The 16,685-nt window shown below is 31.3% G+C and overlaps 1 protein-coding gene across 2 annotated transcripts; it reads right to left on the bottom strand.

The window, feature by feature from the left end:
• Nucleotides 1–2,366: 2,366 nt before the first annotated feature.
• LOC143223335 (reactive oxygen species modulator 1-like) lies at nucleotides 2,367–13,383 on the bottom strand. Of its 2 annotated transcripts, XR_013012835.1 has the most exons (5): nucleotides 13,158–13,383; nucleotides 9,784–9,914; nucleotides 9,139–9,271; nucleotides 5,460–5,735; nucleotides 2,367–3,703 (listed from the first exon to the last, which is right to left on the bottom strand). XR_013012835.1 is itself a non-coding variant. In XM_076451206.1 (4 exons), exons 2-4 carry the CDS (start codon nucleotides 9,821–9,823, stop codon nucleotides 5,627–5,629), a joined length of 282 nt encoding a protein of 93 aa, XP_076307321.1. In that variant the 5' UTR covers nucleotides 9,824–9,914; nucleotides 13,158–13,383; the 3' UTR covers nucleotides 4,687–5,626. The 2 variants fall into 2 exon arrangements, 1 of the variants encoding a protein (XP_076307321.1); XM_076451206.1 differs by lacking the exon at nucleotides 2,367–3,703 and having other exon boundaries at nucleotides 4,687–5,735.
• Nucleotides 13,384–16,685: the final 3,302 nt, after the last annotated feature.

Below are 16,685 nucleotides of genomic sequence, written 5' to 3'. Positions count from 1 at the left end.
AGGAACACGACGTGACGTCTTTGAGTGACCAAACTGCTGACACTGGAAACATTGGAGAAGATTTGGAATGTACGGCCATACCCAATTAAGATAACCTGCCTTGATGGTGGCAGGTGGAGGTTGATGTAAATGTCAGAATGAGGACATTGGTCGGCATCGTAACTCTATCTTTGTGAGAAACTCCTTGGGTGGAGAAACCAGCGAGAATCTCTAACTCGGAGATGTTTTTCAAATCACTCTCAACAATAACTCCTTGTGACAAATTCAAAGTATCATGAAGTGTAACCTCAGCAGGTTTATCCCCAATTGACTTTGAGTGCAAGAGGAGTTCTCTATTTTGAGATGTGGATGTTTCCACCAACATGTCATCAGAGCAAAGCTTTTTAACTGACTTTGAAAGCCAGCAAGTCCCTTCTGAATGAAAAAAAGGAGACATTTCCCCTAAAGGTTCGTCTGAAAGTGAATGTAGTATAAGAAAATGAGGTACAACAGGTGTTACAGATGTTAAAGATGCTGCTCAGAATCTTCAAGACGTGGTCTTTTACCTATGTACTGTTTTTCACTATTTTATTTAAGTTTTTATTTGGAAGAGCCATAATGAAAAAAGGAACATTTCGGTGCCCACTTGGCCCACCCACCATGGAGCCCTACGAAGAGACGCACAACAATGTCAAACAAGGACACTGCAGCAATGACAGGGTTTCGTAAGCACTATACTTAAACACCAGCATCAGATACAATGTCCACAACACCTGTTGAAAACATCCAATACTGGTACTTGGTTGATCCTAGATCAAGTGGACCACCCCAAGGCCGCCAGTCTACAGGAATTCAAGGCCAAAGTGGTATGTTAGGGTTGGACCCCTCAACAACCAGGATCCTCTCTTCCCCTTCACGGGTCGTCACGCACGGCAAACACATAGGTGGATGTTTCGTTCCTAGAGGAGGTAAACTGAAAGAAAAGAACCTTCTCTGGGAGATTCCCTCACTACGTACAAGAATCCACACCAAGAAGGAATGCAATGGTAGTCAAGAGCATGTCAGTGATCGTTGGAAGCAGCTCTTCGATCACACGTCCTATCTTTAAAACAAACTGCACAAAACAAGGGCCACCTACCAAGTTGCTCATAAATGATTACAATTACGAAAGTGGCTGAGGCATATGGTGGACGATTTTTCTGAATAGGTGTGACCAACTGCTTTACATCAAATACAGAAAGGGTTGCAGAAAGCAGAAAGTGAATGTATTAAAAATAGCACCAATTCCTAGTGCACTGGACTACATGGTTATGAATAGATTTACAACTAACAGAGACAGATATTTGTACTTTTCACATTTGGATGTGTACAAAGTACTTCATTATTGTCAATGTATTTTAATAACTACACTGTATAAGTCAATTTTTTAGCTTGTCTTATATTTTAATGTCATGCCAAAATGATGAAAAATTGATATAATACCAATATTTGAAATTTACAACCCAAACACTTAACAACATAATTTCACTGCTAACCGATAGTGGCTATTTTATATGGCTACTATAGTAAAAAAATCTTTAACGGCCTTATAGTCAGAAATCTTTATTACATGTTCCGTATGTCAGATTTCAGGCACAATTCTTACATATACTCATTGGATTATAGCTCCAGTTAGTCAATTTGCTTATTACTGTCGGGATAAACGCCTGGTTGATGTAGATAGCGATATAGAAAACTATTAATTTGATCAAGATATGGGATGCGAGAGTGTTTTGTAATATATATAACAGCAAAATGTAAAGGAAACAGTCAATTCTACACTTAACGAGCAGAAGTTATATATCATTGCAATTTACTAAGCTTTCAATAAATAATTTAAAAAAGTTGTCCAAAAATGAAACTATCAGTACTTATTCCTTTCATAATTAACTGAAATTTTTTTATGTGGAAGCACAGCGTACGCCGCTTTAAAGATTTATATAGATATGTTTGCGACTTAGGTCAGTTCTGCCTATCCACACAAAACACTGGAAGTTTCAAAATATGATGATAATATTGCACGTGTACAAAACTGGTCATTCTCAGCTCAAGTAAAACATTTTAACAAGTTTATTATATTATGAAGAATAGTTTAGTTTTTTAACCCTTTTTCCTTCAACTCTGATTCGGTATGGCTTAATAGTTATTGTTTCTAAATTGTGAATCTGAGGATTTATGGTTTGCAATGCATTGCCAAAAATATATACTTTATGCTTTGAGACTGTTAATATGCTACATAAGAGTGACAGTCAAGTTTCACTACTCTATCAGGTAAAAGGTTGGCGTTGTTGACTAGCTAATTTCCCTTTAGTCTGCTAGTTCAAAATTAAAAATGGCTCCTGCAAAGAGTTTCTGTAGATCTTTACTGTAATATATAAACCAAACCAAACTCATCTGTTCATACTGAAAATAATAAAATGAGCACTAGACAGAACACAGACAGATCATTTCATAGCTTTGTCCTGCTAAAAAGAACATAGAGAAATTTTAAAAATATTCTAATGTAATGGTAGATATATATTCCCCTGGATATGACACTACCTACACTCTTAATAATAAATCACCATACATACTATTAAATTTTAAACTCAGACATAATGTGACACACAGCTGAAAGGTCAATCAAATGGTGTATATTACGTTACAAAAACGACATTCTCATAACGCACTTACAGCCCTAGAGAAGAGAATACTACTTTGCAGCAATGGAATATAAGTTACAGACCTTCACATTCACAAAAAAGCATGTTAAACAGTAGACCACATTCAGCTCAATATACGATAAAATTAAATTACTATTTCAAACCTACATAGATAGTAATTGTGAAGCAGTCAATTTTCATTTTCAAATATTGCAAAATAAAGTGTTCCAGTTAAAACAATGAAACTTAAAAAAGGATACTTTTCTTGGATTATGTTGGCCCCTAATATTCTAGTTATGACTGACCAAGTACTTCAATAACATTTAGATAACTTTCGTTGAAAAATTATAACAATTTACTAAAATTAGACAAATTTTAATTAATAATGTTCTTTTTCTTTATATGATGAATTTAATGTAAAATTATGTCTAAATCACTATGAATTTCTCGTAAAATTAAAATATGCCATTATTTATAAAACTGAAAACAATAATAACAACACATAGTAACAAATTTCTGAACAATGGAATTCAACACTGTTATCCATTAATGATCTCAGCAATAAAACATCACTTGACATATTCAGCTACATGCACATAATGCCATCATATCTTTCTCTCTCTCTCTTTTTTTCTTCACATAACCCTTTATTCACTAAACCCTGCAAGATTTCCCAAATCACGTTCTGTGTTTATCTGATGATACATAGCTTCCTGCTTTTATCTATGATACTTCCTCCTGGCTGTTTATTTGTGTCACATAACTTCCTCCTGCTGTTTATGTGATACACAACTTCCTTCTGGCTGTTTATCTGTGATACACAACTTCCTTCTGGCTGTTTATCTGTGATATCCGTGATACACATTTCCTCCTGGCTGTTTTATCTGTGATACACAACTTCCTTTTGGCTATTTATCTGTCCTCCTCCTGCTGTTTATCTGTGATACTGTTTTATCTGTGATACACAACTTCCTCCTGGCTGTTTATCCGTGATACACAACTTCCTTCTAGCTGTTTATCTGTGATATACAACTTCCTTTTGGCTGTTTATATAGAAATTAAGAAGCTTGTAAACACCATTTCATAACAATGTATTACAAAATATTATGTACATCTTTGTTCATTATTTAAATTTTTAATTCCTTATTAAAACAGAACTTGATTCATCCACACTAAAGCTGCATTATAAACAAAACAAGTTTTTAAAACAATTTTTAATTATTTAAGCTAGTTTTACACAACATATGAAAAAATAAAACATAATTCTCTTTCTTTTCTAAATAATGTACAATTATTTTTACACCTATGAAGTAAATTGACATTTTAACCCCTATTCAACCCCTGGTTGAAACCAGTTAAATAAATAAATTGTGACATTTCATTTACATATAAAAAATATTATAAACATTTACTAAATACTGGTATAATATTTTAAATATTTTCAACTAACATGCACTTCCCAAACAATCCTGAATGTTTCAAGGTGATGATAATTTGGAAAGTAAGGAAGAAAACTGAAATGGATGTCAAATTCAAACACATTGGTATAAATTAAGGAGTTTTAGAATACCTCTAAAGTATACAAAATTGTTTGAAAATCTGTTTGCTTGTTTCTGAATTTCACACAAAGCTACTTGAGGGCTAGCTGTCCATAATTTAGCAGTGTAAGACTAGAGGGAAGACAACTAGTCATCACCACCCACTGCCAACTCTTGGGCTACTCTTTTGCCAACAAACAGTGGAATTTAGCATCACATTATAATAACCCCATGGCTAAAAGGGTGCGCATATTTGGTGTGACTAGGATTTGAACCCATGACCCTTGGATTACATGTCGAGTGCCTTAACCACCTGGCCATGCAAGGCCGAAAATTTATTTAGAAGCAGGAATGTTCAATTTTTTTGTAACAGACAGACAGACACAAACTATTTTATAATGAAAATTAAGGAAACAATTCAACAAATATTGGTTTATTGATAACTTATTCCTTTAGATCTTCATGAAAACACATGATGACATTAAGATGTTTCAAACTCTAATTTATTGCACAAGATATAAAACAATAATATAAAACTGTGTATTATTTGTCTGTACAAGGTCAGCTAACTACTGAAGTTGACAAGAATGTAATTTTATAAAATTTTAATTTTAAAGGTATATCTGATACAATGCACAAAATGTGTTCCTTAAAAAAAACTATACAAATGCATATTATAACATGCAGGTTTTCCCATAAGAACAATGTTATAAGTCATTGATATATTCTCGCAAAATTATTTTTTCACCTTAAAGTCAATTTTACTATTGGTATAAGTCTCCTTTACAACATGTATTGATATGCAAGGATGCAAAGAAACAAGTATTATAATCAAGACATTTAATTTGAATACAATTAAATAAAAATGTTTCAAAACTTGTTTATTAAAACCAAATTATTTTTTACCCTAATGCCTTCTCCCAACTTTTGTTAGTTTTTAAAGAAGGAGTCCAATGTTGCTTACTTAACATTCCAGGAAACCTTGTATCAACACTCATTCCATTTTTGCCTACATTTGTTTGCATTTCTAAATTTTTTGTAGTTAAAATCTGCATAACTTCAAATTGTGCATTACTTTATAGCAATTCTGGTACTAAAAAATAAGTTAAGTAACTCCAAATTCCTGTTATAAAATATCGTGTTATAACATATATACTTGTAATTCTATTTTGATTTTTGTCACTGTCCCTTTTCACATGTTATTAAAGTCCCATTAAATATATATCACTTGGTTTAAAGAAGTATGAAAGAAGTTGTCCACCTATTGAGATGCTGATGATAAGTGATTTTCTCTCTGAAAATTCCTGAGTATTCTTATAACTGATGAAACAACACACACACACATTTATCTGTTGTATATCATTTATGCATAGCAGTTTGCATTTGTTACACTATTCCTTGAAAGCTAAATCTGACACAGTTCTGTTGTTAGCATCTTATGGCTGATCCTATTGCCATGAATGTACCAAAAGTTCCTCCACCTTGTAACATCACTTTTCCAACATTCTGAATCAAATCTCTTCCTCGCATTCCATACCTAAACATCAAAATAAAATAACATTTAGCTTGTGACTCAAAGAACTTTGAAAACATTTTGAATTAATGAATGAAGAAAATGTTAACCATCAACATTTCTTCTTTTATTAGATTTCAAAATTTTACCTCTAACAAACTTATTTATCAACAGCCAAGATAAGTTAACAATGTGACCAAAAATATCAAACCTCATTTAAGTTGTTGCATAACACAATATTTTACTTCAATTAACATTTTGCAGGAGTAAAGCAGTATTTTCATAAATGATATTAATCATTATGGAAAAGTTAACTGTGAAAAAAAAACACATTTATTAGTATTAACTGTGTTTAAAACCTGAAATATTCTGTATAAAAACTAAAATACAGTTTAAAATGATAAATAAAATAATCTAGCATTGATTTTTAAAGGAAATATGTCATTTCATAAAAACTCTGGTTTTTAAATCTGTTTACTTGAAACTTAAGTATTTTTCTGAAATTAGTTATCAGACATTATTCTGAATAATACTAAAATTTTCACTCAAACCATAAACTTGAATAAACTAAATTTTCCTCCTGTTACAAATTAAACTTATTTTACAAACTTAGCCTGAATGAAATAATGTCAACCACACTAATACCAATTATCAACATGGCCTTTTGAACAATACCAAGGATAATAATGCCAACTGTGATTCAAAACACATGGTAGAGGTTGAGATGCTGTTTAATAATGTGCAATTTAATGTATAATACCTGAAAATATTAAGGATTTTTTATTAACTTTTAATTAGAGCAAGTGCCCTATTAAAAAAAAAACATAAAATTAAACCTGCTAATAAGTGCAGCTAATTAACTATTTTTCTTGCTTCTAAAGATTACTATGCATTGTTTCCCCAGTTCATTACACTCTTTAATAAACATAAACCCAGTATCTTGTAAGGTTTAGTCAGTTTAGGAGATTTAGGCTATTCCTAAATACATATTCTATATTAACAATGAAGCAGTCTCTATAATAAAAATTATTTAATTTGATATATTATTCATTCTAATCAATACTGTTGTTGAAAGTAACAATACCAAAATAGACCATGACTTACTTATCATGACAATATTGCTTACTGAACATATAAACATTAGCTGTTGGCTTCAAGTGCCTCCATAGGTTATATATTCATTGAACATAACATCAGTATAAGCAGTCCTTTAACAACTCTTCATTACTGTCTTGTAACCAGTATAAGTCCATTAAATGCTGAGAACATGATTTCAGAAGAGCATCCAAATTAAACTGCTATGAAACATTAGGGTTCAGATGCAGAGTTAAATAGCAGAATATTACCAAAACTACAGTAAAACTAAGGTTTATGAATATACACAATAATAAATTAAATGAACAGGTGAATCATACAATATATATATATAAAAAACTAGTTTTGTAATCAAAATATAACAATATTCAATATAATACAAATAAAACACTTGATACACATACTGTGAGGTGTGTCTAACAACATTTCTTGCACTTACACTAACCTCTGTCACCTGACATAGTACATGGAGAAGACAAGAGCAAGTAACAAATAAAGCTAAATCTTCTATGAACCCAAAAATTAAATACAATAAGTATCAATAACATTAAATAATAATAACTAGATTTTGAAAAGAAATTTACAACAATCCTAACGATGGCAAAGTAATCAGCAAAAACTATAACCTGAACAAAAATGTACCTCAAGACAGCTGGTATGGGTATTAAAACTTTTATTAAGATAAAGTAGAGAACAACGTTTTAGCTTTCTTAGGTCATCTTCAGGTTCACAGAGAGAGTTTGCAACTAACCGTTGCCGGGCACAGGTCTTAGAGACGAGAGCATAAACAGGTATGAGATTGTAGAAGGCATTGCAGTATATGTTGTTATTAATTAGTATAGGCATAAAGGTGTTCCTTTATACTGGTTTAATTTTGGTTTGAGCTGTTGTATAAATAGTGCTTCTTTGATTTTGCATTTGTTTACTTACTTAGTATCTGGGTGTTTTCTATGGTTATGTTATATTTATTTGATTTGCAGTGTTCGAAAATGTGTGAAGGTGTTGTTTTTTTTGTGCTCTTTGAATATAGTTTCCATTTTTCTGAAACATTTTTGAAACATAGACTTTTCCTAATTGTAGTAAACTGAAAAAAATAGCAAAAACAAATTCAACTTAACACATTTGCTACCACACAATAAATTAAATATAAAAGAAATTAAACATTCAAGAGCTTCCAAGAAGCAGTCACAGTGTCTGGGACTTGTATACCAAAGATAAATTTGCCTTTGAAACAGTCTGTTACTAAAAATCAATTATGATCTGTCGGTGGGACAAATGGTAGGAAATGTGTTAACTAATGACACAGTGCTATACCATATATAACATTTTATATAGTTAGTAATAACTATACATAATAAAAGCTTAAATTAATGTGGGAGGTTAAATCAGTGCTGATGAATACATTAAAGAGGTTCAGTATTACCTTAAATAATTTTCAAAAGAAATAAAGTGTAGATGTGAAAATTTTAAAAGGGTTTTGATATTCAATAAAACTACTAACCATAATCAGTAGCAAGAAGAATGCCAAATTTCCTACAAAACTGAACAAAGTTTGTTCTTGAAATGCAAAAGAGGAAATCTCATTTTTGAAAAATGCAAGAGTTTATGAGCTTTATTCAGAAAATCTTGTAATGTTGAACACATTCTACTGAATCAAATACACTGTGATTGGTAAACATTGTAATCCAATTTATTTGGATTACATTTTATCTAAATCCATACAATTTGCTTCATTTTTAGTGAAAGAAGAAAGAACTTCAGTATTAAGAATTTTTTCTTAATTGCACATTTATATTTCAACTTCACTTTTAAATACATAAAGCCTAATTGCACCTCATATATATGTCTAGTAACAAATGACTCAAAAAATGAAAAATAGTTGAGTAAATACATTTATTTATCAATTCTGGAATTTTATTATTTTAAATGTTTTTTCTTTAAACTATTTATGCACTTGAACTTGTTTATACATAGGTGAATTTTCAACTGCACAAACATTTTTACAGATACATAATTTGTGGTCAACTGCAGAATAGAAAACCCCTGAATATTTTTTTTTCCCAGAAGGATAAAAGTTGTTTGGTTTCATCAAGAAAACCCTGACAATTATGTATAAGAACATCAACACTACATCTCTAAAACCAGTAAAGTAAAACTTTCTTTAAATACTATTTAAGGAACAAAACATTTTAGATCAAGTAAAGATATAACTCTTACTAGTACTTAAGCATATTCCTCTTTAGTTATAGCAGAAGGAACTTAACTGTTCTGAGAAAGTTAAAAGGAACCGTGTTACTCAGTGTGTTGAAAAACAAGGTAAAAACTGACTCACCTTAATGCTGAAAACCCTCCAAATAGAGCACCTGATGCAAGTCCTACGCAAAAACCAAGAGTAAAACTCATTTTCACCCGATCCCAACAAGAAGGCCCTCTCTGATACTGACCCGAGATTGGAAACTGGCATGCTGTTATAAACATAAATATTAGACTGTTTACAAAGCAGAAAATCAACAAAATATATTTTAACATACTATTTTTTTCCTTTGCAAATCTAAAACAAGAGTAGTTTCATACAATGCCAATGATTTTCAGTTTAACATTAAATTATTCATATAATGTTTATACATTTAACATATTAGGTGAAATTGCATTCCAGAGTATAAGATATGGCAAGTCAAATAATATAACAGATTTCTATATTCGTGAATTATATTTTCAATTCTTACCTGTGGTGAAATCAGTAATATTTTTCAGACCTTTTTATTTCAGAAAATTCAACATTATTTACAATAGTGTATTAATGTTTTAGAATTTAATGTTAACCAAGCATCAACATTTTAAAGTTTACTTAATGTTTTTAACATTTAAAATGTAAAAATCAAATATTAAGAAATGAAGGAGGCTACTGAGAAGTTTTTTTGTTGCTTACTTCTTACTTTTGTTATGTAAAATTAATTACTGGCAGATAATGTTTCACCTTTCTCTTGCACTTGTAATAGTGTCATCCTGTCACTCATTTTAAAGAAATTCTCCACGTCAATATAATGACTAATATTACTAATATGCTCTATATAGTAAACAAATATTACTACCTAATTGAATATAAGGCTGTAACAAATGAGAAAATGAATTAAGTTATGGTTATAAATATTTTATACAGATATATTTAAATAATAATAAAAACTCCAGGGTTTTTCAAATATAACAATTAACATTGAAGATAATTTTATCACTTTTAAATATACCTATGTTTTTGACACATGACCAGCATAATCTCCCACTGCATAGAGGTACAAAAATTAAAATGAAATTCATCATGCTATAAGCAATGCCACCTTCACAAAATTATAATCAGTGAAGTCCAATTTGGAAATATATTGACAAGATGGTAGACAAAAAAGTAAAATGTAGGCTGTGTTATGCAGAACTTATTACAGGGGAAGTACTGAAACAATATTGAGCACATTAAAATTAAGCAATCCTGCTAGGCTTAAGGTAAAGTATAAATGGGCTCAAATGAAACAGTGAAACAAATGTCACTAGAATACAATTTCTTTAATAAATAATTTGTACCAATTTTCTAATCAAACCAGGGCATTAATGTACCCCAACTGTAATTAATTAATGTTACTTCACAATTTTATTTTAAAAAAATGGTATTATACATATATATATATATATTGATAGATATTTGTATAAGGACATAACAGCACTTTCTCAATGTTTATTTCAACTGTTGTAACAACACACAAATATCTTTAACCAATTTTTATGAAATTTAATATTTAATACATTAAGTTGAATCTATCAATCCCTATTAAAATACAAACAAGTGGACAAAATTCACACATATGTAAGAGTTGTTTTATAATGCCTGGACAGCTATGTTCATGTTATAAAACCAAACTTTGAATATTTCATGTCTCTAGTGTACTTTTTCATTGTTTAATTTCAAGGTACTATGTTTCAAGGACTCACAGAAATAACATCAGTACTGTTGCTAGTTCAGCTCAGAGTTGTGGAATTATTTGAGTTTGCCAACTGATTATTCTTACAGGATGGTTTAAAAAATAGAATCTAATCCATTATTCTCATAAGGAGAATGGCTGTTAAAACCATGCTAAAAATTGGGTACCGATATCTGCAACTGGTAGAACACAGACAGTCCATTATGTTGCTTTCTGCTTACCAACCAACAAATAAACATAATGGCAATATTTAAATTAGTTGGATAGTTGAAATAATAAAAAATAATAAAACCAGATACCCTAATTTTGATTTGGTGATTATTTTTATGTAAGAATAAGTGGTAGCCACATTCTAGAGCTTAAGTACCAATGAACATAGATGTTTAAAGTGAGGTGCATTTTGGTTTTGTATTTAAAGCTAAGTATGACTTAAACATAATATTAAGATTTCTTTATGCACAAATCTTAACTTCTTTTTGTTTAAAGTGTTTTTGTTTAAATAAACAGTTAAATACTATTTCTATACAATCCCAGTTGTAAATCAAAGAGACCAATATACTCCATAGTCCAATATCTTCTGAGCATCTATTTCACAGGTCTAACTGACAGTTCTTCAGGATAACACTTTTGTATGGGAAGCACAGAGGGTTAACCTTGTTTACCAGTAGCTCTTCCCTTATTTATAAACATAACGGATATATGGAAAACAGGATGGATATATTTTATATGTTTAAAATCACAGCAAAAATATGGATCTATTAATAGAAAAAGAAACAAGAGGTATAACTAGCTTAGTTGATCCACTAAAGGGCATCAAATATATTAGATTCAACACACAAAAAACAAAATTTTGAAGAGTAGGTTGAGTTTCTGAAGCCACCCTCAAATTTATGTCAAAGACATATATACGGTTTAAGTAAAAGAAAAAATGTGGTCATCAGGATCATTTGTCCACTAAGGGACATCAAATGCTTTATCTGTTATATTCAGTAAAAACCTGAAAGCAGAAGTTTCACAATCATTTAGTATTAACTCTAGTATCTAGTTGTTTTTATTTTTAAGAGCTTTATTAATTACCTTTTATTTAAAAATAATTAATAACTTGTTCCTTTAAAACATACTTTTGAGATTTTTCTGTTGGTTTAGATAACAATTTTAAAGAAAAAGGACAAACATTTAGTGCAAGATAAAACAATTTTCAAACTAACTGTCAAGATCAGATATACTTTATACTCAAGGTGATGTATGAAATTTCTGTGTTATCCTACTGACTTAAAATTAGATGACATATCCTATAAATGTTAATATGGTTATAGAAACTTTATAGCATTTGAAAAATATTTATTATTATTACTGTACAAGTATCATCACAAACTATGGACCATTTCAAACTCAATCAAGCTAACTATCTTCAATGAAGGTCATTTGAAATACAACTCACACATTTATATGGTTAATTACTGTAGTGTTAAAAAGTTTCATGATACATACATTCTCTCCAACTTACTAAAATTGTGGTAAACAGTGCCACCACAATATAAAAGCTTCAATGCTAGTTTTCTAAACTGTATATTTAATGTCTGTAGAAGTTGCACTTTTAGAGTAAATACACACATATAATGTATATATATTAGGTACTTGAGTAAAAGTTACATAATTGTAGGAGATAAAATTACTAAGCATTTTAATGTACCAATTCCTTTTTAATTTGAGATTTGACACCATGTCCTAGCTAAAATAATTTCTCATTCCATACTTAATTGAAAACATATATGTAGTCAGGTATGTTCAAGTATTATTACCTCATACTAAAGTTATGTTGTTTTCTATGCAACTTTTGAAAATACAACATTTCAGAAGTATAAGCATATATTCAGAATTTTTATTTTCCCCCAATATGTTGGAGCAGATAGATTTGAGTTTGATACTCCTTAGTGGGTAAACAACCCATAGATACTCTATTCTTCCTATGTTATAGCCAGGTTCTTTGTCTGACATATGTAATATTTAATGTAGCTCCTGAAATACAAATCATTTTCTAGAATGTTTATTTCCTTCAGCATATTGGAACTAATAATTTTGACGCTTCCCTTGTAGGTAAACGATCTTGAAGCTCCACCTATTACTTTTCTGTTCCTATGTTACTTTAACTTTAAAGCTCTGCTGTCTTCTCATATAAGAATTTGGGAGTTTCTTTGAGCATGCATGTTGTTGTTTTTTAAATATTTTTTTTGTTTTCTACACGTAGGAGCAAAATAATTCTGGACATACCTTTTGTTTCCTTCTTATAATAAATCTATGTTGTTGTTTTTACAGATTTATAATATATATAATGAAATATACACATTTAGCATCTACCTCACTTTCAAACTATGCTTCTTACCTCTATAACATTTTTACATAATGGTCAAGTTCTGCCTCTTGCGAAAACCTTCACGAAATACTCAACAACAATAACATTGACTACGCCAATACAGAAACAGCACAAAATTTATCGAACTGAATTATCTCTGTTAGACTATTACTAGTACTAAGGTTGTAGTAACCATTATAAACAATCATGTTCATGGATAATCGAACACCGTAATCTTAGGTAAGTTATTACTTTTACCTACCTAACGTAATAAACAACAAACTCTCGAGCAGAATATTATTTGCTACATGGTTCTTTAAACTGCAGGATGCTGTTGAAAGATTTCAGCGCCCTCTTACCAGTAACATTGTTAAAGTTTCAAGTAATTTCTCAATCAATGATTATATTTTCTAACGATTGATTGATTGTTTAGAATTAAGCACAAAGATACACAAGGGACTATCTGTGCTCTGCCTGTCACGGGTATCGAAACTAGATTTCTAGCAGCATACGTCCACAAATATATTGCTGTACCGCTGGGTGGAGGTCATTTTCTAATGACTTTAAATATATCACCTCTTCCCTTAAGTAATGCAAGATTTTAGGTTCAGAAAAAGAAAATGGATTTGAAACCCCTGTAATTTTATTTAATCAATAACGTATCTTCCATTATTATTAATTACTTCCTTTCAACGATTCACAATGACATCTTCATGTGTTCCAAGCTCTTTTCCATCAAGATATTTCTGCAAACTTTGAAATAGATAGTAATCAGATGGGGCAAGGTCTGGAGAATAAGGGAAATATGGAAGTTTCTCCCAGTCTAGCTCTTCAATCTTTGCAGATATGATCTTTGCTGTATGGGGCCGTGCATTATCCTGGTGTTACAAAACACTTTTACGATTGATCAAAGCAGGCTTCTTTTCCTTCAGTGCAACATTCAAGTGTTCTAACTGTTGACAATATAGGTCTGGTGTAATCGTTACATTGAGTGGCAGCAGCTCAATATCCCACAAAACGCTTAACAAGACTTTCCTAGGGTGGAGGTCAATTTTGGACTGTGCTTTGACCAGTTTACCTGCACTGAGCCATTGTCTGCAGCACTTAACATTTTTATAATTTATCCATTTTTCATCTCCAATCACTAACCTGTCCTAAAAGTTGAGTTACGTTCACTAGAGTGCAGAGAATTGTAAATGTCCACTTTTGCTCTAAGGTTGGCTTCTGTCAAATCATGGAGGACCCACTTTCCAAGTTTTGACACATTTCCAAGCTGTTGCAGATGACGATTAACTGTTTGAATGGGTTGAATTAAGCTTCAATGGTAGGTCTTCAACTGTTACAGCACAATCTTCATCAAGTGCAGCCAGCAGAAAGTCATTAAACTCAACAGGACGACGTGAATATGGCGAATCACTTAAGCTGTAGTCACCTGATCTGAACTTCTTAAACCACCTTCGACGTTTTCTTCCACTGAGAGACTCCGCACCATAAACACCTTGAATGTTTTGTGCAGTTTCTGCTGCACTTTTGCCTTTTTTATGTATGTCCTACTACATATTTTAGTCATTGACGCCTTCTACAAAGACAGAAATGATGATGCACTTTTTGTATTAAATTTCCGGACATTACTTTTGGGATGACCTGCTAATTACAAACATGAGAGGTAGAAAACAAGAGACATAATAATAATTGTAAGTTTAATTTAAGACTATCACTAATTAAAACTCATCATTTTCTTCCCAGAAGATTAGTATATTTCATTGAAAAGAGTTAATGTCTATAATGAAATGCGTGCTTTTAAACTAAATTTATAACTGTAGTTTAGTGTTAAAACTTTGCAAGTATTTATGTCACTGTTATCTACCATGTTTCTGAATAGCGGTCACAAAACTTAAAAACATTAAACAAAAAAGTATATATATTTTTCCAAACAGCTATACTTTAACACGAACTTCCCCTTTTCTTCCTCATTTTTCTTTTTATACAAGAAAGCTTTCTTGTACTTCTATCAGTTAGCATGGCCTGTATCCTGCCAGTCGCAGACATGGGCGTCAGCAGAAACGTTTTAAAGTGGAGGCAAAGTCAAAATCGAAGGACGATGGATCCGCCTATAAAGTTTTGTTATTTCAGTCAAGAGAATAGACAAGATCCCACAATCAGACTTGATGGGCTTATTATTTGCAAGATTAGTTCAAGTCATACTTCAGATTTGCAGTTACGCGTACTCCATAATAGTAAATTTCGGTTAAACCCGTCCACGTTGTTTCATGGGGTGTTTGTTACGCTGCGTCAGTCTCTTTAATAACCTACTACTGGTATTACTGGCAGGTGGCAGCAGGTTGACCCCGATCACACTGTTTCAGTGCTCGTAGGATGTCTGCAAGACCTCGTCAGTCTCGTTGATGACTTGAGTGAGAATTGTTTTGTCCAATATCCAACAAGTTCCTATAGTAACGACCTTTTTTCAGTATTTAATGATGGGATAGGTATCTAGAGGTTTTAAGTAAAACTACTGACAAACCTGGAATCTTTTTAGTTAGAATTGAAAATTAAGGGCAATAAATAGTGTGAAATTGTAAAGTGAATAAAAACTTTTTTAAATTCATATACATTTGCTGAATGAATAAAGAAAGAATTATGTTTTATCACTTTACAGAGGGGGAAAGTGCGGAACCCCTACTTGTTCTTTCAGTGGTATAATGTTATGGTCCTCCCCTCTTTTAGTTGTTAAATAATAGCCCAAGAGTTGGGGATGGTGGTGTTGACAAACTGCTTTCTAGTCCAGTCCAGTGTTTCCAATCCCCTCCACCCCCTTCCACAGGCGTGGTGAAATATTTAAAAGATGTACTGGGTCACAGTAACTTTTGAGCTGAAAAATACTGCTAGCTCTAGTTTACAACTTCTAAATTAGGAACGACTAACATAGATAGACCACGAGTGGTTTTCCCTAAGTCCAAGAAACAAATGCATCATAATCTCATACGTAAATATAAGTAGATTTATGAGTAAAAGTACATTTTAAGAATTTTTATTTCCAAACCATACTGAAACTGTTTTTATGCCTCCTAGTAGGTAAACTATATTTTTGATCCCCAACATTTATCCTAGAATTTTAAAGAAATTTAAATATTTTATTTTTTGAAACGCCAACTTTTTTATAAATCATTAAATAGTGGAAGAATATTGGAATATTAGAAGTTGACTTGTGTTATTTTAATATCTAAAGGAGGTTAGTTAGAAAGGCTTAGAGCGAGCGTGGTTAAAGATGCATTGTAGAGTCACTTAAAGCAGTTTGATACAACGTCAAAGAGCTAGCATGGTTTCTCTAAGGGAAAGTCTTATTTAATAAATCTTTTTGACATACTTTGAGGATGTTATTGCAAGAGTTGATGAAGGAAATACCGAGGATTTGATTTACCTTGATTTTCAGAAAGTACTGTATAAGTGCCTTACAAAAAATTTGTTACAAAAATTAAATCTGTGGATGTGGATGAAATGTTATTACATTGGACAGAAATTGGTTGGAAGATAAAAAGCAAAGAATAGTAATAAAAA

Source organism: Tachypleus tridentatus, chromosome 8, assembly GCF_004210375.1.
Source record: "Tachypleus tridentatus isolate NWPU-2018 chromosome 8, ASM421037v1, whole genome shotgun sequence".
In the NCBI taxonomy this organism is placed as follows: domain Eukaryota; kingdom Metazoa; phylum Arthropoda; class Merostomata; order Xiphosura; family Limulidae; genus Tachypleus; species Tachypleus tridentatus.
The sequence above is the reverse complement of the archived record's forward strand: the minus strand, read 5'-3'. Positions and strand labels throughout refer to the sequence as shown.

What these genes read in the sequence shown, in the direction of transcription:
- LOC143223335 (XM_076451206.1), bottom strand. Translation starts at nt 9,823, where the DNA reads ATGAGTGACAGGATGACACTATTACAAGTGCAAGAGAAAG. An exon ending in ATTACAAGTGCAAGAGAAAG is followed by an intron (nt 9,272 to 9,783) that starts GTGAAACATTAT and finishes TGTTTATAACAG; the next exon opens with CATGCCAGTTTCCAATCTCG. An exon ending in GGAGGGTTTTCAGCATTAAG is followed by an intron (nt 5,736 to 9,138) that starts GTGAGTCAGTTT and finishes TTTGATGTTTAG; the next exon opens with GTATGGAATGCGAGGAAGAG.